The sequence below is a fragment of the Onychostruthus taczanowskii genome, unplaced genomic scaffold (genome assembly GCF_017590055.1).
Source record: "Onychostruthus taczanowskii isolate IOZ18803 unplaced genomic scaffold, ASM1759005v1 scaffold58, whole genome shotgun sequence".
NCBI lineage: Eukaryota > Metazoa > Chordata > Aves > Passeriformes > Passeridae > Onychostruthus > Onychostruthus taczanowskii.
In genome coordinates, this window is record NW_024503457.1 from 1,445,536 (window position 1) to 1,468,662 (window position 23,127).

At 35.1% G+C, this 23,127-nt stretch overlaps 1 protein-coding gene across 1 annotated transcript in view; it reads left to right on the plus strand.

Moving 5' to 3' along the window:
- Positions 1-23,127, plus strand: part of MYO16 (myosin XVI) — a 278,913-nt gene that overhangs the window by 126,004 nt on the left and 129,782 nt on the right. The window contains exons 14-16 of the mRNA XM_041418140.1: positions 1,734-1,839; positions 3,671-3,788; positions 9,808-9,955. Of these exons, the coding sequence (XP_041274074.1) occupies positions 1,734-1,839; positions 3,671-3,788; positions 9,808-9,955 (372 nt within the window). The remainder of the gene's footprint in view (positions 1-1,733; positions 1,840-3,670; positions 3,789-9,807; positions 9,956-23,127) is intronic.

Below are 23,127 nucleotides of genomic sequence, written 5' to 3' on the forward strand. Positions count from 1 at the left end.
TGGGAATTTGGAGTAGTAATGCTCCCTGTAGTACAATAAGAGATTTGTTCCAAAAGTTCATGCAGAACAGCATACCTGTCTTTGCTTTAAATTTCGTGGAAATCTAATATGAACACATTCTGTCAGCAGTTTTCCATCACTTTAAGTACTGCAGGAATAAGTTTTTTTGTTAAGTATGGTATGAGTGTAGTATCTTGGGTCAGAATTGAAAATGAAGTGCAAAAAATAAAACCCTGTCATCTGTAATATCTGAAATAACAGATACATTGCTCCTTACATGTTTTGTATTTTGTCATATTGTCCCTAAATAGATGATTTATAGAATTTCTTTATAATGGGATTGTTGTTTACCAAACAGTGATGATCCAATAATGATCCACTGTTCTGAAATCATAAAGGTATAGATAAACCTGCCTAAGATGCAGAAACTGGGGGTAAGCAAGTACTTCTCAGTACGTGCAGAAAGTAATTCTTAAAAATTGCCTGGGGTTAGCTATGTTCTTTTACCTGGGCTTCCTTGATTAACTGTTTCCATGTAATGGCTCTGTCTATCTCTAAATCCCCCTCCATGCAATCTATATGATGATGGATGATAATCCAAATCCCGTGGATTTTTTTCCCCGGGTATATTATGACTCATGTTCTTTGCTTCATGTGACTTTGTATTTTTACACTTTTCATTGGTCTTTTTCCTAAAAAATTTCGATTTTTTTTTTTAATTTCAAAACAGAACTTTTTAAAAATCATTCATAGTATTTGAAGGTAGAAAGATTTGAGCTGTAATTAAGGTTGTATTAACAAAATATTTATAAAGCAATAGTAGTAAACAGGCCCTCCATTAGGTAGTTTTAAAGAAAAGGAAAGCCAAAAGAGGAAGAGTGGCAAAACTTCATGGACTTCCTAACTAAACTTCATGTTTCTTCCTAACATCTCACCTAAACTTCCTCTCTTTCAGTTTGCACCATTATTTCTTGTCCTGTCACTACAGTTCCTGACTAAGAGTTCCACATTGGCTTCCCTGTAGGGGATTTTGCTTCCTTCCTCCATCCCACACTCTTCTGTTGTTTCTTTCCACCTTTGTCATTCTATTGCCTTTTACCTTATTTATTTTGATCACTTTCCCTGTCTGAAATTCTCATTCTTTTGAATATTTATTCCATATTACAAACAAGAAATCACAGTGATCTAGAGAGAATCACTAAAGTCAGAGTGTATTACAGAAACTGGGCAGGTTGTAAAATCAGTCAGCTTTCTCTCTTCCTTTTGTATTTTCTTTCCATTCTTTCTATTGTATTCTTCACTTTCTGTTTCTTCTGATTCCCTGTCATTACCACAGCAGTAATTGCCCATCTGCAAAGAGAACCAGGGAGCATTAGTGAGCTCCTTTACTGGACAAAAGATAAAGGAAAATATAAAATCTATGCTATGAGCACCTTCCAAAAGGCTTGAAAGCATTAGATTTGACTGGTTTGACCTGTGGTACAAGACAGTTTATCTGAATGTACATGAATGCTCTGAAGCCTTCATGTACACAGACAGTCAGTCAGTCAGTCAGTCAGTCTCCTATGTTGTTTTCTTCATTTGTCATCCATAAACCTTCTGTTATTTGAAGTAAGTGTTTGATGGAGGCACCTTCAATCCATTCAAACGAAGCTAGCAGAGAATGTAAATAACATTTCAGTTGTGAAACTAACAATGATTCCTCCCTCTCTTCCTTGCCTGTCACCTTGCAGTGGAGAAAGTGGTTCTGGGAAGACTGAAGCCTGCAAGCAGATAGTGAAACACCTCACTTGCAGAGCCAGCTGCAGCAGAAATACCTTTGATACAAAGATAAAACATGTAAGTAGCATTCTGACCACTGACTGAAATGAAGCAAAACCTTGGCCTCTTGGGTAGGCAGAGATATTTGAGTTCTGTGGAAAAAGGTGTCAGCTCTGTAGAAATTCATAAATGTCTTGTTTTCACCTTTGAAGTCAGAGGAAGTTTTGGGTTTTTTTCTGTGAATGGGAAAGGGATTAAGTTCACACTGATGTAATAAGAAGAATCTCCAAAGTGGAGACAGTTTTGTTTCTATGTTTTGGTGACTTTGAAAATCGGTGTTGCCATGAATAGGAAACATTTCTGTGATAAGGAACTCTTTCTTGAACGTTATATTAATTGCCTTCAGTAAATAAATAAATTTGTCTGTATAGTATTTACTGGACAGTATAAGAAATGTTGAGACATCTGAAGTAATAGTATGCAAGAAAGAGACTGTAAAATTGCAGAAAAACTGCAAGGATTTAATCAAGTTATATAGATCAATATTTGTGTACTAAATATATTTAAGAAATAGGTAAGAGTTCTGAATATTTCTTCAGTCATATTTAATTTCCAAAATACATGTTTCATATACCCCTATTTTATTGGCTAGAAAGGGTCACATTGACATTTTGAATTATGCTGAAGCCTGGATTGCCAATTCAAGTTCTTTAAAGAAATTACATTTCCTGATGGAACTTCTCATCTGAAATACCAACTCAGAGGCAGCTATCAATGGCTCTTAATGGAGGTAGAAGAGCATTATCAAATTTTGATTATAGAAATATCCTTTAAAACTAGCTTGGATGGGGTGTCTGACTTTAGATGGTAAATGTATCAGATCTCATCCATAGAGAACAGAGATTTTAATTTAGCTACCTTTTAAGGTGCCTTAATTAACACAGTTGTCTGGATTCATTCCTGCTGCAGTTATGCATAGCACCATTAAATTAATAAAGTTGCACAGGTTAAAGCAATTGCTGAATTAGTCTAAAAGCAAATACATCCTAAACAACACTGCTGGAGTTGAACTGGAACCAAAATTTGGCTGGCTAGTTTTCTGCTGCCACCTACTGCACAGACATCTGGTTTAATTAATAATTGTGAATGGTTTACTTTTCACAGCTTCTGTGCCACTCCACAGAGCTCTTCCCTCCCCAGCTAGGTCATCCACCTTCATGAAAAGAGTGATGTGAGAATTACAGTGTGTATGCACCACATTGCAATCAGCTTCAAGAACGCATAGAGGAAAGTTTGGAAGGGAATCTGTCAGGGTGTAAGCTACTAATTATACACAAAAAAAAGCTAAATGCAATGTCTGTGACCATGGAAACCTAACATGGAAATACATTAGTGAGGCATGCCATAAAAATGTCTGAATCTATTTTTCCCCTCACTTTTTCACTAGTATAATCCTGAAATAATTCTATTTGAAATCAATAATTTATTCCATTTCTGACATTTTATAAATCTTGTAAATTCCTTTGTCGGGTTATTAGTATTGACTGACTGTATCTTCATAAGCTGTCTTCAAAGATTTTAATATTTTTTTGCTAAGTATGACAGCTCCAGGGATATGACTCCAGTCACTCATGTCCAAACTACTGGGAGGGACACAGCTCACATATGAACTTTTCACTTAAAACTTTCACTATTCTGACATTACTTTTTTTGGAATATATTTATTTTGAGCTGTCTTCTATTTTGCAAGAAAACCTGCCAAGTATTTTTTTAAATTCCAAGATGAAAAATGCTCTTCTTCCCCCCTCCCCCCCCCCATTTATTAATCACAAGCAAACCTCACAGATGTTTCTTGAAATATCTTCCCGTTTATCTCCTCTATTTTTGCTTCTTTAATACTATTTCGCAGGTAAACTGTATCTTGGAGGCCTTTGGACATGCTAAGACACCCTTGAATGATTTTTCCAGCTGTTTTATAAAGTATTTTGAACTACAATTTTGTGAGAGAAAGAAAACATTAACTGCAGGTAAGTATCACTTAATCTGTAAATTTTGATGCCATGCACAGAGTGTCAGATCAGAGATCCCAGTGTGCCATGCACAGAATTGGACAGCAAGGGATTCAAAGTCCATGAAAGAGGCATGGGGGAGTCAGGGAGTGTCAGAGGAACAGATTTCACAGCCTGTGAATTCGTCCCTTGTCAGGAGTGAGCAGTGTCCTGTTCTAAACAACCACAAGGTGGCAGAGAAAGACAAGAAACAAACTGACAACAGCAATTCCTCATATTTCCCAGGAGGCCACACTTCATTTTATTTCACAGATCAACAAACTGAGAGAGCTGACTAGTGCAACACTGTGAAGTAAGAGTGAAAAATGGATTAAGTTGTTAAGTTCTGCATGTGTACCTAGTATTGTGTTAGGTGTTTTAAGTATCCCTTAAATTTTAAATTAGTGAGTAATATAATCTTTTTAGTAAAAAAAACCCAAAACAAACAACCAACCAAACAAACAAAAAAAGCCCAAAACACCAACAACAAGGATATTCTGTAATACTGAAATTAGAAATAATTTATTACAGCTTAGAGCTTCTTTTAAAACAGCTAGGAACCATATTGTTGTTTATTCTTCTTAGAGGCTAGATAGTATGAAATTCATTCCTGCTTTCATTACTTACTTCCAGTAAGCATGAGCCTTCTAATCCCTAGTAAGCATTCATTAGTTAAAACAAACAAACAAGCAAACAAACAGAAAAAAAAAAATCAAAAAAATTGAGCAAACTTTCAGTTTGATTCTGCAAACTCTCTTGAAAAGAAGTCATCATAAAGCTACTCACTGTCAAAGCGAGGTATGTCTGCAATGTCTGCAGAACCAGCGACACACAGATTCCTAGTTACACTGTTCCTGGATGCAGAAGCTGTATGGCAAGACACACTTTTGTTCCAAATAATTAGATTCTGTTAGATAAGCATTTCCAAATCTACTTTTTTTTTTTTTTTTTTTTTTTTGTAATTTTAAATGTGTTCATGCTTTCTCAAGAGTTTCCTAAAAAAAATTCTTTGGAAATATTTCCAATTACATTTTCTTGAGACATCTCTAGAAAATGTGATAGTTCCTTCATGGGAAATGTCACCCATGGGAAATTGCTAACACTTTTTTCTGGTTTGTTTTATAATGAATGTAGGATGGTTGCAAAGGAAATTCAAAACTGAAAATGTGTGATTTTGTTTTTCACTTATAAGCTCTTGTGGGAGGAATGCAAAATTAAATATACATTAGCATGGACTGAAGAGCATCTCAGTTCAGTTTATAAAAACAAACCTCAATCCCTAAAGCTAAAATTTTATAGACCCTTTGTATTGTACATATTTAATTTTAGTATATTGTGTCTGCAGGGTTTATGAACAGCTTCACTCAGAACTGACAGTTTAATTCACAGCCATTGCCTGTGACAGGATCAGTTAAACAGCTTCTTGTGTCAGTTTTCTGATACACTAATTCTGTGGTTTTATGATTCTCAAGCCATAGGCATCAAATGAGAAAATGTAAGGGTAGTCAGGTCAATTAACAAATATAAACAAATTACTTATCTACCCTGCTATTTCCCAGTTATTTAGGAATTGAATCAATTATTCTTGCCAACTCCACGGTAGCCTAAAGTTACATAATTTACTTCCAAGAGAGACATGCCTTGCTACAGCAGTAGAAATATGTTTTATATTTCTGAAATTTGCAATTGTTCCTGATGTTTGATTTGCATAGTAGATGTTGCCATTTCTTGGCCACTAGTAAGCATCACATCTGAGTGAAATTGTCCCACATTTAGACCACCATAAATGAGAAAAGAATAATGCATGTTGTCTTTGGCAGGTTTAAATTCCACCCAGGCATGCTCTGTATTTATATGCAATATCATTTGCAGCAGTATTTACTTTCTTGCACTGTTTAAACATAAATGAATAATTTAAATATGCAGAGTGCCTGATTTTGCTGAGCCATGAATTTATAACTCATTGATACTAATGAGGCTAAATATGTCTGATTTGTAAACAAAAATCTAAGTGACACTAGGCTACCTCCATCAAAGGCTTTAGGTGATTTAAACTCCTCCACACATAGATATTACACGTGGAGATCTGGAACAATTTGCTAGGGCAGGGACATGCAAAGTATGTGTGTACACTGTTATTACAGAGGGCAAGCCCAAGGTGGCACTCCTTGCGTTTTGAGTGGACACCAGTGAAGTTTGTGACAGCTTCTTGTTCATGCTGAAGTTCTTCTAGACCCTGGAAATGCTCTGACTTCTATCACAAGGTTTATTCTAGCAGAAAATACAATATACCTAAATAACTGAAATGTCCCCCATAATTTTCATCATTAGGTTTGATTCATTCTTTAGCATAAACTGTATTTCTGCCATGATGTTTTGAAACAAGTATGGAGAGTTTTAGTGTGTCTCTACTCAAAGCCAGTACAGATATCTGAAGAGGTCTTATGTAACAAAAAGTTTTATTTTGGAACAAACACTTAGAATAAGCTACAGGCTAGTGATTTCATTAAGTTTCTAAAATAAATTAAACTTCAGGTAAGTTGATATAATTCCTAAGATGAAAATGAATGCCTCTATAAACTTCCTCAAATGACTCAGAAAGAAACTTACAAAGAAAAAATAAAGTCTGAAAAACTTATTCTCCAGATTTTCTGCTTTGCTTTTCAGGCATTGATTTTCTCAGTCTTCACGTTTTAAAAACCAAGGACAGATTTTTATTTTTTTTTAATTTATTATTTTTTTAAGTTACATTGAAATGGACTAACAAATATTTTCTTGTCTTTACAAATAGCTGTGTTTAGGACAGCATGGTTTTTGAGAAGGAACAATGTAGTTTCTAAGAATGCATAGGTGAAAGACAGATTTCCCTGGCCACACCTTTAATACAGATTCTGCTTGCTGACTGTGTAGCTGCTGAGTAGATCAAGTGAGCTGTTAAAGGAAGTAAAAATTTGTTTGTGCCTAGAGGCACAATTACCATTGCACAAAAATCACAGCCTTTGCTTTGGAACTTTATAAATTTTCTCCCTTTTATTTCACACATAGATTAACAAACGTATTTCACTTTGTAGAAAAGCATACTACCATGATAATTGTCTTTTTGACTCTTAGCACCATTAAGATGATGCTCTGTTTGATTCTTGCTGTTTGGAAGCTTGGTTTTTCTTAACAGCTCTTCTCACTGCTGGAGATGCTAGTTGAGATGGAATGTATTTAGCCTTATTAAAGTGCAGGTGACTTGAAGTACTTGGAAAAGGCTGAATTAATTTGTGTCATATGAATAAGTGATGTTACTCATCATTAAAGTTAAATGATAGATGACCTTTGGTAACATTTTTCCTGCTTGTATTAATCAATGAATGTTAAAAACACCTGAAGTGGTAGTTATAAAAGCCTTAGTGAAGAATATTGCACACAAAAATGTGATTAAAGATTTGCAGTGAACTCTTTTCAAACTAATTGATGGTTAGATTAGTTTTACTGTGAAATAAGTTACAAGCACAACAAAAGATGGAAATCATCCTTCAGGTTCATCTATTCTGTTTTACCCTGTAAAAATGACAGCCAGGTAATGATTGATTCTGATGAAAGTGTGTGTCTGGGCCAGTCCTGCCATGATTGCATTGCTTCAATTTATAATGTGTTGCAAAGTTACTGGAGCCAGAAACATACATGATTTCCCAAGTGTGCCTTTCTACTTCCCATACAGGTTTGGGTTTTTCAGTTTTTTCTGTAGTGTAGCAGCAGAGGATTAGATGGATGATACACAATTTCTCATAATATTGATTTCATAATAGCAGCTCACTACTACATTTTGTAGGATGATTAAATGGGCCAGATCATGTTTCCTTGCTTCAGCAAGTCAGAGGTACAATTCCTCTCTGTCAGTCCTACTGTCTCTTAGCCAGAGTCCCAGGCATGGTTTTGGTTGCCAGCAAATGTCAGGACATGTCTGTGCAGTTACATAAAGAGAATGCAGAGGATGTCCCTGGCTAATGTACCACTGACCTTCTGCACTCCTTAACTGGGATGTGTCCAGGATGGTTTGGCCTGTGCAGAGTAGCTCTTTGAGACCCTGCATAGTTGTACTTAGTTCATTGACAGAAATTAGCTACTGAGGCCTTTCTCAAAACAATATGTTCAAGATTCACTCATTTCATTACTCTCCCATCTACACTGTATTTCAGCAGTATTCTCAAAGGCCTCATACACACTACGTCAAGTAACCTCAGGTTTGCTGAGGTTATTTCAACAGTATAAACAGAAACTTAAAGAATTTCAAAAGAAAAGTGGAATTTAAAATGAAATGACCAGACAAATACAGATGGTACAGCAATAACCTAGCAGTGGACATTAGCAATTGTATGGTGACAGGAACTGACATTCTGCCTGCTGGCCTAATGCCTCATTGGGCTGATGCAACTACCTCTATACACACTCTCATTCACCAAATTGTTTCACTTTGCATTAGGCAACATCTGTGAGTCCAGAACTGGTTCTGAAAATACTGCTTTAATCCTAGCCAGCTTTAAAAAGGTAAAAAATTAGAAAAATTCTAAAAACTTGCTAGTAGTATGCATTTAGAGAGCATACTTCCTGTGTTGCAGGGTGCATGGACCAATATTTACAATAACTATATATTCAAGAACTAATTCCAGTTCACGAAGAGTCCTGAATGAGTTGGTTGAAAGCCAGGCTATGGGAAGCTACAGTTTAATATTTTCATCTGCTTACTGGGTTCAAAAATATAGGTCCTCTGTTGCTGAGAAGTGCACCTTGTGCTAAACTCATGAGCCCTTTTCTGGGGCGAGGATGCTTGCAAAGTCTCTGTGAAAGCTCTGCCATACTGCAGATATTGAAAAGCCTAGAGCTGCAGTAAAATGGACTGTGTCCACGTGGTAGAGGTGCTTAGTTGTGTGTGAAGAGAAGTGCTTCTGGTCTTGCCACCACAGCTAGTATTTAAGTAATGAGATAATTTATGCCAGCAACTGGGTAACTGGGAACTGGGATTAGGTTCCCACTTGCCAGAAAAGGCCTGACCTCTAGCTGCAGTTGAACATTCCCTTGTTCTCTTAGTCTCTTGCATCTGGAACCACAGGGTGGTGTACTCCTAGCGGAGAGCTCAAGAGAAGCCTGCCCAAAATAGTGAATATCCCTGTCTCTTCACAGGTATCTCTAAAATGCCTTTTGTCTTGCAAAAAGGTAAATCAATCTGAGGCTCAATATTTCCTTTGCTTCTGTGCTTTGCCTCTTTCAGAATCTTAGTGAGCCTGAGGTTATGTATGATCCTGTGAGCTGTTTTTCTGTAGGCAAATCTCACTCAGATTCTTCCTCCACCTTCTTCCCCAGACTGCTGATTCACATGGCTTCTCATTTATTCAGGTCATCATAGCCCTTCTGAGATGCCCATGTTTCCCCAGGCTCAGGTCAGTGAGCCTGTTGATAACCTGTTCTGCCGAGGATTTGCCTCTTTGTAGCTATCTAAGAACCTAGGTGGTAATCAAATACTATTAATCTCTATGTTCTCGATTACCATCAGAGAAAGAAGAAATGCTTCCAAGTGTGTTTTTTCAAGTGGTCTTGAATCTCTTTCCCATCTTTCTGTTTAGGAGGAGGATAAAATAGATTCCAGTACTTAGATGGCTACATTTTGGTGAGATGACTAATAGCTTGTCTCTTAGAAAATCTTGCCAAATACAGCAACTGATAAAAATCAACATCTGTATCTTCAAAATTAAGTAGTTTTGATGGTAATTTCAAACAGTAAGTGTGGCAATATGTTTGTTCCACCAATTCTAATGGAATTGGGGTTGTGTATGTGATTTATATAGAAAACCATGGGAGTATAAATGGTAAGACTGTATTTTATATGCTCCCCTTAGATCATTTTATAAGAAACATTGTTTATTCTTAACTATTGCAATGGTGAATGGTTTAAGACATTTAAGTTTAGAACAATCAGTGTAATTATGAATATATGTGTTTGTTTCTTAATCAGCTAGGATTTTTACATACATGTTGGAGAAGTCTCGTGTCGTTATCCAACCTCTCAACCAGAGTAATTTTCATATTTTTTACTTGATGATGGATGGATTGTCTGCAGAAGAAAAATACACCCTGTACCTCAGTAATTTATCTGCACACAGGTAGGAAAACGACTTTATATTTAGTATTAATAGTTTTCTTATATTAATTCATCTCTGCTGTTGAGGTCCTTCTTCTAATAGTTTTCTAACTTTTCAATGAGTTCTGAAATTATATATTATGGAGTACCTGCTCGTGAGTATTTAGTTCTGAAGTACATATATAGTCTCTTAACAGGATCAGAGTTTTATATCCATTTATATTGTTGCCTCAAAGGAGAAAAAGAAATTAGCTCTTTTTCTGTATTTTGTGGACTATAGACCTAATAGAGTAGGTCTATTTTTTTTTGTTTGGTTTGGTTTTTTTTTTTCCCCTGGTGAAAAGTTGTTTCTTAAGGTAAAACCTATTTGATTTATTTATCATTTTCTTATGAAATATGTTGATTGTGATGAAATATCACTAAATGTAACTGATATCTTCATTTTCTTTTTGATACTTACTTTATATCAAATGAGTAACAAAAACAGAAAGAAAACTTTTGACTGCTTTGAACCCAAGGATAGGATTCAACACCCAGCACCTAAAATTATGTCTTTCTGTATGACCACATGAGCTGGTTGTCTTTGCTCCCACTTGCAATCAAAGGAGATTGAGTCCCTGCTCAGCTGTACAAAGACTTACAAATGTGGTTCAGTTCATCCCAAGCACAGAGCTATATGTGTCCTCATAAACTGTGCTGATCATGTTGCCTTTGATAATAAGGGCTTCAATATAAAGAGCTGAATATAGACACCCAAATGTAGCATGTCTAAGGCTTAATACACTCCAGATGTTTACTATAGGAGGAGGTTTTGGGGTTTATTTCAGTAAATTTTGTGATTATCTCAGAATTTATTCATTCTGACTATTTGATAATGAAAAAAAATTCCTTCACTTAGTAGTTAATTTGCATTTTACTCTTCAGTCTTTCCTAAGTGTCACTGAAATGAAAGTAGCCTATTTAGTATTAATGATCTTCTCTTAAACTGACTACCTTTAAAATGAGCATAGTGAGCACCTGTAAAAAGACCAATAGTTATTGAAATTATATAAGAAAAATGTTTTCAGGTTTTCACCTTTCACCTAAGCCTTTTTCCCACAGATTTTTTTTTTCTCAACTTTTTCATTTTCCACTCTGGCTAGTTACTTGAATAAAATAGCAGTGCTAGATACAGAGCCTGTAAATAGAAACACACCACATTAATTTTTGCAGAAAAAGCTTCATTGATTGTGATTTTTTTCTTAGACAGAAGTCTTCTGACTACCATTGTTTGGTAATGTTTTAAGCTGTTACCATTTCTGTATTATACAGAATATCATACAGCACTAACTCTGAAGAAACCTCAGGCTAAATTCCTTTGCTAAAAAGTATTCACTTCAAAGCAGGGAAAAGAGTTAATTTATATATTTTAAATTGTTTGAGGGCTTTGAAGACCAAAATTATTGTAAGTTCCTGATGATTACTTTATGCCTCTTCTAGCATTACTTGCTTGGAAGCACTCAGTTTGTTCAGAAAGTGAAATAGTTTGAAGTCCCCTTGCAAGAAGCTCAGACAGGAAAGAACTTAGTGTAAACCTGAATAATTAGATTCACATGAACAAAGCTTTGTCTGATGAGGTATCTGATAATCACCCAAAAAGAACAAAGTAGTATTTCTAAATAGGTGTCTGAACATTGCAATACCAAAGCTTTAGAAGTAATTTATAGGTTAATATTTATATAAACCTGCTTTTATCAATAAAGCTTTGCTTTGCCTATGTAGAGTAGATTTTATCTTGCATTATTGAGGGTGTTTTGGCCAAATTTTTCTTACCTTAAACTCCTGAGTGCAGTACTTCAGTGAGATAGATCTTTCTCAGCTGATAAAGTTAAATTAGGGATGAATTTCTACTGCATCAAACTCACTCATGAATCAGGAAGGCAGGATCTGGCGTCTTTTATAAGCTCATTATTTCTGGCTTAGTCAAATTTTTATGAGATCACATCATTCTGGTAGCATCCATAAGTGATTTTTTCATGTTTTCTTTAAACAAGTGTAATCTTGATTCAAACAGTAAAATTAACTAGATAACAGGCCTCTAAAAACCTTCTGCAAGTTGTTTGCGCCCAGTTGGTTTTTTTTATAATTTTCCTGTTCCTCTTTGCATTGCTTAGTATTCCATTTTTATGTAGAAGATTCAACAATCTTAGTAAATAATGGCTATTAAGATCACAAAGTACCCCTATTTTAACATTGTTTTCTTAAGGCATTGCAATGTAAGAAATAAGATGCAGCATGGATTTTTTTAATTCTTATTTTAGATAAAAGTGCCTCAAAGATTTAAAGTAATTTTATCAATATGATGCTGTAAAATATGAGATGTAGATCGTGTTTTATGTAATATATAATCCTGGACTGGGAGTTCATGTAAATTGCTTAAAATCCCTCCCTTCTGGAATCACTAAGAATCTCTGTAAGGCTGGGGTGTCGCCCCATCGTGTAGGGGAAGTTGTTTGGCTCCAAATCTCTGCTGCTTGGTGCTGTTTTGAGAGGGAGCTTGAGCTCAGAAACTTAAATATGTGTTCTTGCAAGCATTGTAACTGCTAAGGAATCATGTGAAGACAAATAGCTGCACATTTTCTGTTGAGCCTACATACAACTAGGATCTTAAAGTAGCAAGAATTTAATCTACGTAGGGAAGGATCTGAATGAGTACATCTCCCATCGTATCTGCATGTGGATCATGATGGATAAAGACAGAAGTAATTGCTGAAAGGTAAGATCATTTTTCAAGACTGAGCCAGGGAAGCATGTCAGAAATTATGAGAGAGTCTTGAAAGGGCAAATCAGAGCCTTTTGATTGACAACTACTCCCATGTGTTTATTATATTTGGAATCTGGTTTTTATCAGCAAATCATTGATTGAAAAAGTCCAAAATTTCTATTAATTTACTGTGTTTCAAATAACTCAAGAACTTCTTTATCTTTATGATGATAATTATGTGTAATACGGAGACATTAGCAATTTGAAATTATATTCTCAATTTGCTTTTGATTTGCTCTGTATTACTTTTTTTTTTTTTTCCCCTGGTGAAGATCACAGTCCATGACTGTAAGGAGTACTTTTGTGGTCTCTGAAGTTTAGCCTCACAAAAAACCATGTGCTAGCTTTTCTAGCACATTTAGTTTTGCCTCATAGTTACAGCAGGTGCTAACTTAGTGATGAGTCTTGCAACCAAGGTGAAACAAACAGTAAGAGAAGTGACAGTGGTGATAGATTGATTTGTAAATAATCTTCAACGCTAATGAAGGAAGGATAGGAAAAAAAATAAAATATCATAGCAATAGGAAAGGAAGTATTTGGGGAAAATATTCCAGAAAATAAGTAGAAAGTCTTGCTTTTGTTGATTTGGTCCAATTGCTTCATATTAGTATTTCTATTTCAAAGCTGCGGCATATAGAACAATGTAAGAATGTCATTGTGTAATATGTATGTGTAAGATATTCAAGCATATTGTTATTAAAAATCATGTCTTTACATGTGTATATTTATATCTAAAAATATAGCTTAAGGCCACTTAACTCTAGAAAATTATTTCAGAAAAGGTGGTAGGTTTGAGAGCTGTTCAATTTGATGTCACCATTTTCAGTTTAAACAAGATTCCTACTTCTCCTGATTCATTGTACTGCAAAATCAAGTGAATAACTTCAAGCTGAGGAAAATGTTATATATACATTCATCCAAGCTGAACTGTGGTCAGGGCATGCACTTTTTGTATTTGCATTGTCAAACTGCTGTTCCCAGATGTGCAAAACTTTTCTTTCTCCCATAGAGCAGTGGTGTGCACTTCACTGTGCATTCTCTCTGCCTGTGATGTTTCACACAGCCCTTAAAAAGCAGTGAAACTCTTTTGCACCAACAGATGTAGATCACTTCATGAAACTGATGTGCCTTCTTTTACAGTTTTTCAGTGTAGGTGCCCTCTTCACTCTCAATAAGAAAACTTGAATTTAATACATAAAGGAGTAATTTCAGTAAAGTGATTGAATTTTTTCTTAAAGTCTAAACTAATCTGAATCTTTATCACTGAGGAAATAATGTCCCATTCTAAATTATAAGGCTAATCTTCCAAAAAAAGGCTTAAAAATTAGTGTGGTAAAGTGAATGAAGTAGAAAAGATCCCAGTAAAGAGAGCCTTATGTATGGGTGTTTTTTGTGTTTCCAGTCGTCATCTTTTCTAAGAAGCCCTAATACAATGTCAATACAATGTGTTAAAAATAATGATTATTCTAGCAACATCTGTATGATCCCCGCTCCTCCTTTCCCTCACATAAAAGAGCCTAAGCTGTGAATTTTCAAGACTGTGAGTAGCCCGTTAATACAGATTTCCTCTTTTCAATACACTGAGGTGGCAGCCTGTCTATTTTCTAACTGTTGCAGATATGGACCATGAACACACTACACATTTCCACATCTTTTCTCTTCCCTTTCTTTCCTTGTATCTTTGGATGATATGGACCATGCACACTGCACATTTCCACATCTTTTCTCTTCCCTTTCTTTCCTTGTATCTTTGGATGCCTTTTTTTTTTTTTTTTCCATCCCTTTGATTAGGTTCTCATTTAAAGTGTAACAGAAAGAAATTATAATCTTGAAACTACAAGTTTTTCATACCTGTGCTATTTGTCTACAAACCTTGCTGTGGTAATATAACAGTAAATTAATAGAGAAAAGTTGTAGGCGTTTGGGAGTTTTTTTGTTCTGTTGTTGTTTGAGGTTGTTTGTTTTGTTTTGGAGCTTGGTCTTTTGTTTGGGGGTTTTTGTTTTGTTTGTTTTGTCAGTGGTTGTTTGTTTTTATTTGTGTGTGTGGTTTGGGTTTTGTTATTTTTAAATTTTCCCCGCATAGTTAGAAAAATAGGCATTTTAGGAATATTCCATTCCTCTGATGTTTCTATGCTCTTTCCTTGTATTCAAGCCTAATAGATATTTTTTTCTTGTGCATATTGACTTTTTTTAAACTCTCTTTTTTTAAACTCTACGACAAAATAGCTCAGTTCACAGAGGCGATTGTACAGGACCATTCTGATGCCTTTGCTTCACAATTTGCTTGATGCTGATATTTGTGTATGATAGATCGAGAACTAGAGGAAAATCCAAGCATTAGGCTTAAATTACAAAACTAGGTGGATTTAAGTGTTGTGAATGAAACAGCTAGATCTGTAAGAGTTACATCAGACTTTCCCACCCTGCTGGAATGATAATTTCTGTATGAAGTGCCAAGTTACATCACTTTATCAAACTGCTGTTAGACGTTGTGTGATGAAACTCAGAATGCGATAGTACCCAAATTTTAAGTCTTACCCAAAAAAAGCCTGGTGTTGAGACTCCCTGAACTTCACTGTAGAGGGTCAACTTAAAGTCCTGCTGACAGAAACTAAAGCTCTAGGCTATGAGGAAATTGGAATGAATTGTATTTAATTTTAGGAGTAGAGTCAAGATCATACTCAGAGGTTCCTCTGCTGTATTCCACTTTTGCATTATGGGCAGTGTCAGCACAGGAGGAGAGGGAGGCTGTGGCAGGAGAGATTAGGATCACCATCCCTGCAGCTGAATGACCATGAAGGTCAAGTCCTTCTGCTTGGAAAGAGACCTCCTTCCAAAGATCTCTTAAATTTAAAACAAGCATTCAAGTTCTAATTGAACAAGTAAAGTTGTAATTTTTTGTTGTTGTTTTGAGCAGGTTTTCCTGTCCTAACTTGATTATGTGCAGCACATTCCTTTTCTCCAAAAACCTTGCATTTTAAGTACATTAACATTTATAAAACAATGCAGTGATACTAGTAGATCAAGCTGTGTACAGTAGCATTGCAGTACAGTACAGTAGCACAGCAGTACCTTGAGAGCAAAGGGTATAAAGACTTTTGGACCACACTTGACATTCTTTCTAAATAATGTGGTAGCATGAAGATACAGTTTTAAGCACATGGAAGATTTCAAAAACAAGAGAGTTAGGTCTAAGTTATTTTTGCTGAAATTTGTTTCAGTACAATAGGTGGATATGGATAGGTGAAACCCTAAATAAAATAGAAAATAGTTTGAGTTGGTTGTTTTTTGATTGGTTTTGGGGTTTTTTTATCTGCGTGGTGCAATCCATCAGCTGCATCTTCCTGATATGATTTACTTATATTTCAGCTGTCTAGTGAAAAGCTTTAACTGTGAACATTTGTTTCTTGACTGTCTTCATGCAATGCTACCATGAAAATCTGATTTACAATGAGTATTACTGTTTTAAGGGCAAGATTTGTGCATTCTGAATGTAATGAAGCAATTCCATTTACTTAGGTTCCAGTGAGGTCTGACAGCTAAACTAAACCAGGCTAGTTATCAGGAAGGTAATGGGGAGAGCAGATGTATTTGTCTGAGATTCTGTATTTGTATAAAGCAGATGTATTTGTCTGAGATTCTGGAGCAGATTTGGACTTGTTTCAGTGAGCTTAATATCTATGTAATCTGGAATATTTTCAATGTCAAAAGAATTGTCTAAATTTTATCTTTTGTCTTTTGTGCTTTGCTTGTTTACTTTTGCTGCTTACCATTGTTATTTTCCTATTTACACTGTATTTACTGATGTCTAAACTTTTAAAATTATTTCTTTTTTGAGATTGGATCACCTTTACTGCATGTAGGTCATATGCATATTCCAACAAAATGTGCTTTTTCATTGTTCTCTTTAATATTTTTCCCTATCCTCTTATAACTTCAGCCTCCAGTTCCTATTTATTTCAACAGATAATTTATCTTTATCCCAATGTTCTTGCCTTTTTCAGTTTTCCTTTATTTTCCTCATTCATACAGGTTTTCTGAGCATATAGTTCTCATGAGTTGATTCAAGTTGGTCTATTCGTTATGTAAGCAGGAATTTAACTAAAAGGAATGTTTATGTTTTTGTGTGTTTTTTTTCCTTAGCCTCTTTTTCTTCTCTTATTCTTACTTTGAAGGTCAGGCTCCATTAACCTCTTGGACCATGATCTTCAAGTGTTAGTGTTGATCTTTGCACTTCAGAGAAGGAAGTCTGTAGAGACAACACCAGTAAATGACTGATGTTTGTGATTTGTTATAATAATCGTGACTTACTCAGTTTTATTGAGGATGGGCATCAGAAACTATATTACATGTTGTATTAAGATACAGCTTCATGTTTCAAAGTGATATTGATTGACTGGAACTAATTTTGTCTAATTCTAGTGTAACATTTCACACTATATGTTTTCAGATATATCTGAGATTAAAAAATAGAATGGGGTGTAAGTTTGGGGTTTTTTTCCATTCAATATTGATTTCTAAAAAAGAATATTAAAAAATATTGATTTTTTTACTCTGTGGTCTAATTCATCTTATTTTACTCATTTGTGTGCTTCACTTCTGTTCAGCTAGTTTTTAGGCTTAATCTCATATTTTAGGCTTAGTCTGCCACATTTTAATGAAAACTAGATGGAAACCAAAGGAGCCTATTACTTTACAGTGTCTGAGAGTTTCTTTTGATGTTTTTTAGCAGGAGAATTATGATGACCAGACCATGTAGACGAAATCTTCCTCCTTAAGATCATGACTGTGCATGTTAATATTCAGGAAATACCTGACAATAATGTCAGTGTTGAACTTAATATACAGTGTGTTTCTGAAAATTGACTACATTTCCTCTATCTTAAACCCCCTTCCTGTGAGACGTTTGTGGATAGTTGTGTCCTACAAGACACATTTCTAGGAGGTTGGCATTGCAATTACAGAATATATAATCAGGATCACGTCTTATGTTTTCAAAACAAAACTGAAATGCTATTTATCTGCTTTATTTTTCAAATTTAGTGGTTATTTTTCTATTTGCAGATACCTACACCTCATGCATAAGGTGTACCTCTACATTATTAATTTTATTTCACAATATTTGTTTTGAGTATCTAGCTGTGCAGTTGTTTTGAGTGGTTCATCCTGAATTCATGGTTAGTTACATACACACCTACACACTTGCATTCTAATTACATGTCAAGATATCCAAAGCATTTTTCTTCTTGAAAGCAGAAGCAATTTAGCTTTGGATTCTAATGATTAATTTATTTATTCCAGTTTCGACATTAGCAGCTTTTAATATTACTGCTTTATTCCCAAAGGATGCTTTAAAAAATTATACCTCCAGTGATGTTTAACAATCATTAACTTGCTTGAAATTCAAGAAGAATTTTTATTTAGTAAGGTGAAGGTAGTAAAATTGTTCTGAGACAGCTCAGGGTCTTTGTCTGAGGTCCCAAGTGTAATTGTTATTTGTCTGGCTTTCGGAATAAATGCTGCAGAAATTCTGCTTTGTTCAGAGTGCAAATCTGAAACTCGTATTCCTCTGGGTATTTTCTTTCATTCTATGTTAACAGCCTCCTCTTCATTGTATTATTCTTCATACATATTGATTGACTAGTGGAGGAGGATGTTCAGTCCTCCATTGGCAGACCCTGAGAGGCAAAGAAATCACTCATTTTGATTACTTCTCTTTTCAACAACTTTTTTTTCTCTCCATCATAACTCTAACAAGCTGAACCTGTAAAATTATGTGTAAATGAACACATCTTGTTTTCTCGGGAATTAATTTTACATTTATAGTGGTACAGTAAAGCGAAGGCACTCTTCTTTGTATTTCTGTGTTTTCCTAAAAGAACTCAGATATCTGATAATATTTATTAAGTTACATTCCCTTGGTGTCAGTTTGGAATAGAGAAAATTGCATCAGACCATATAAAAGCGCTCTGGATTTTGCCTTTTTATTGCTCTAGTCAGTTTACTTTTGCATGTTTAGTTTTATTCCACAAACTTGCATTTACATTGTTTCACTAGCATTGATACTATTTGATATTTATTTGGTTTAGAGAGCTTTGTCTTTCTTGTCTTCTTTGGCATGATATAGAAAGAGGTTTAAGAATACTCTGTCTTTCATGTCCATAGCATGACATGAAAGATGAAGAATTGGAAGCAAGAAAAAACTGAAATCTGTTTAATTCATAAGAAAGAAACAAACTTGGTTGTTAAGAGCAGTGGGATCTTTAGAGTCTACTGAACACATCTGTTTCACTTTTAGCAGAAAACTATACATACAATAAAACACTGTTTAGAATAAATTGCTTTAAATGGGGAAAGCAAGTGCAAAACTAAAAACATGTACCAGATAATTCTCCAATTTCTTGTGAATTCTGTTGATGAGTGTCTTACACCTTAATGTTTCTGGGCCAAGTTCAAGCTTTTGTTAGAAAAAAAGGGAAATCTCCAGAGAGCTATGAAAATTTTATATATATATATATATATATATATATATATACATACATACATACATACATGTATATATTCAGGCTATATTTGATCCTGTGTTGAAGAAATTAAGTCCTGACTGTTTAAGCAGCCTACCAGTGTTTCATGTCAGAAAGAAAATGGATGTAGCTCCAAGAGGTGAGATTGCCAAAGAAACCCTGGCTTGAAAGTAGATGTAATTACTCACATAAATGGTAGAAAAGTTAATTTGGCTTTTACTTTAAGTACAAAATATGTCTTTGCCCTTTACTAGGTTGCTAATCATCTCATATGTGGAGGGAGATTCAGTGGATTCAGCTCCTGAAACCAGTTACCTCTTACATTCCATAAATTCAGTGTGATAACACAGTTCTGCAATTTATGTTTCACAAGTCACTCGTAGAATCACTTTGATACAATTACTGTAGATTAATTTCCAGTCAGGATTGGGTGTTGTACAAATTGTTATTGACATACAGAACCCCAGTCACTGAACCCAGCTCATCTGGGTGTTAGATCTAGTGGAGCTGATACTCTTCACCGTTGTTTGAACTTGCTGCCTTCACTCAGCTCCCTGTGCTGCCATGTATTGTTCATTGCACTGGTAGCCAGCTCTCTCTAGGAAAGGCAGGCAAGAACAACCCAAAGTGTGGCATAGTTTTCTTCCTCTAGTTCTTTCATTAATCATAACTCAAAATTACCACTACTCTGAGGTTAAACCTGAATGTGTGAGATTAGTGTGAACTTTATTTCTATTTTCTGGATTTCCACAGTATTTTCTGAAGCTAGCTACTGAAACTGAGTTTTGTCTAAAGCCTACAAGTAACTAATTAATTTTTTCTGAATATTCTATTTGAGTGCTAATGAGCAGAGAATGTCAGGATCTTAGTTTTATGCAGCTCCTCAGAATGGCAACTCTATCAGTCTGGCTTCTGCATTTATTTTATGCAAAATGATGTGGGACAGAATGGCGTGTGAATTTCTTTCAATGAATCACCCATCACCCAGATGATCTTTGGAACTTTTTAATTCTGTAAATAGGTCTTGTCTGTATCCAATTAGATTATGACACATCTCTTGGAATCATGGCACAGAATGTGTGTGTATATATATATATATAAAATATAAAATGCACACATATATTAACCTATTGAACCAGAGAAAGCTGTATTTTTACCAGTCCTGAGTAAATGGAGCTCCAGATCAGAGAAGGAGTCACGCTGGGAAGAGCTGAATAGCTCCAGTGTTTCAAGTTTGTGGATTTTGGACTCGATGATCTTAAAGACCTTTTCCAGCCTAATGATTCTATGATTTTCTGATCTGTGGCCTGTCTGTGATAATAAACCTTATGTTTTTCTGATTGTAAGTTTAAACATTTCTTGAACAGTGTTAATATGGGTGAGAAAATTATTAGAACAGATGCAGTTTGCACAAAGAGAGATGCAAATCAAGAAAACATTCTGAAATAAAAAAGTTACTATGAATTTTCTACTGACTGAAATGATAGGAAAATGCACAGAAACAATGTAAAAATACCATTTGACAAACAAACTGTATTTGTAATCATAATTGTAGAGAAGTGCAATGTATGGCTTCTGACAACTGCTAATTTCTTTTTTAACCTTTTTTTTGGAATTTTAACCAAATCAAATCATTAAATGGATAGAAATCAATTTACCAGTCTGGCATTACAGCTTAGTATTAAACCTACACAGTAATTGCAGTATTTATTTTGATGCTGGTACACTTACACCAGTTTTGTGTTTTGTTTTCAACCAAGAGGATTATGAAGACTAAGTACTAACTAACCACTGGTAAAAATAAGTCTGTGGCCTTTTACTGTAAATAATTGAAATAGGAAAATAAGTTATTTCATGGAATAATTTTGTTGAAAAACAACGGGACACTATCCTATGTCATTAGAATTTTCCAGCATTGAATAAAAACCAGAGAAATTCTGTATGACCCTTCTTTGTTATAAATATTGCCATTCTGATCCAGGGGGTGGCATCCCTGCCCATAGCAGGGGAGTTGAAACCAGATGGTTTTTAAAGTCCCTGCCAGCCCAAGCCTTTCAATAGTGATGATGATTTTATCTATTTTTCTCTTTAAATAACTGTTTACTTGAATTTATTTTTTTATCACTTTTCTGTCTCAAATAGAGATGTGTTAACACTGGCACTGCTAGAGATTGTCCTAGTATTATTCTGAGTATTTCTTTACATTTGCTTCTGTATAGCTCATAACTCATGTCTTTGGGTTTAGAGAAATCAGATTCACTAGCAGAGAAGCATCTGTACTTCCTTGTGGCTGCAGGCCTTCCCCCATTTTCATCATGCTCTCTGACATTCCTTTCCCAGTATATTTTCAGCTCCATTATGTATATTTTCCACATTTCAGACCTAATCTTCTTTTTAAACAGGACTCCTAAATCAGGTAGCAATTAAGAGGAATAGAGCAGCATGTATTAAAATATGTCCTATGATGAGCTGAACTTCAGTGGGTATGTTATGGAATTAGGTTGGCCTCTAAGACAAAACTGGGACAAATGGGAACATCTCTAATTCTTTGGTGATGCAGTTTATTCTGGAGCCTGTTTAAACATGCAATTGCAATCCTCTCCAATCTATTCCCATTTCTGCTTCCCATATACCTTAGAAGAGAAAGGACTAGTTTAAAGCATAATTATTCTGTGATTATCTTTCTTCTCCATTTATTTTTGTTACCTTTTAAATTGTATTTGTTTTTATTTTTGTTAGAAAGCAATGTATTATAATAAAATCTAGCTTTACAATTCCTATGTGGTTTAGATTTTAGCACTAAGACCCAGTAGGGTGTCTCCTTGTCCAATTTTGACACACATGAAAGTACTCTAAATATGTGCTTTTGGAAGTTTATGCAGTATTTTATACAGTATAAGGTCAGTGTAGCTTCAGCACCTAAATAACTTGCTTAGATGCACCCCTTCAATTGAGATCTTGGTGTGCAGCCTCTGAGATTTACTTCGGGTTTGCTGAGCTTCTGTGTCCTTGGTGCCTTGTGAGAGGCAAAGGAAGGCACTGCAGGGGGTTTAATGTCAGAAGTATTTCATTTGTGACCTTTCATCCAGCATGATTTGATTGTGAGGGCTGAAAAGATATGAGAGAAACAGGCACATACATCCATCCTGTTCACATTTTGGACTGTCCTGGATTGTATTTGGGACAAAAATGGGTCCTGAGGCCGGGGGGCAAAGCTGGTCTTGCTGAGCACAGGAGAGCAGATGGCAGTTCTCCATTACTGAACCCTGTGTCCAGCATCATGTAGCTTGGTGTGAAAAGCAGAAAACTCTTCTTACACTAAAGGAGCGGCAACTGTTGATTGTGGATTTCTAAATAGATAACATATACAAATTCACATTAATTTGTTCCTTTTATAGTTTCAAGGAGAATATTCTTGCTTTGTAGAAAAAATAAGGTAGAATAAAATTTGGTACTGCACCAAATCACATTTGTGTAGTATATGATACTTTCTTAGTCCATTAAAGGTGAATAATCATTATTGATTAATTAATTAACTATATTAATACTTCCAAAAGGAAATTACATTGTTAAGTAAATAATATATCTATTTCCCAGTATTTCAAAAGTTGTCTTGGGGGGGGGGCTTACCTTTTATTTTTAACCAAGTTAAAAGTGCTTTAAATGGATCTTACTGTTCAGAATTATTTGTTTAATGTACTCACCTGAATAGACATGGTCATACCTGCATATACAGGAAGAAGAGTGCCTCTTTTAAGTCAGCTTATCTGAAACTGATTCATGAACTACAATCAGTGGTAATATGAAATCATTTTGAAGCATATTAACAGTATTTAAGCTGGATAATGGTGAAAGTTATAAGCAGAT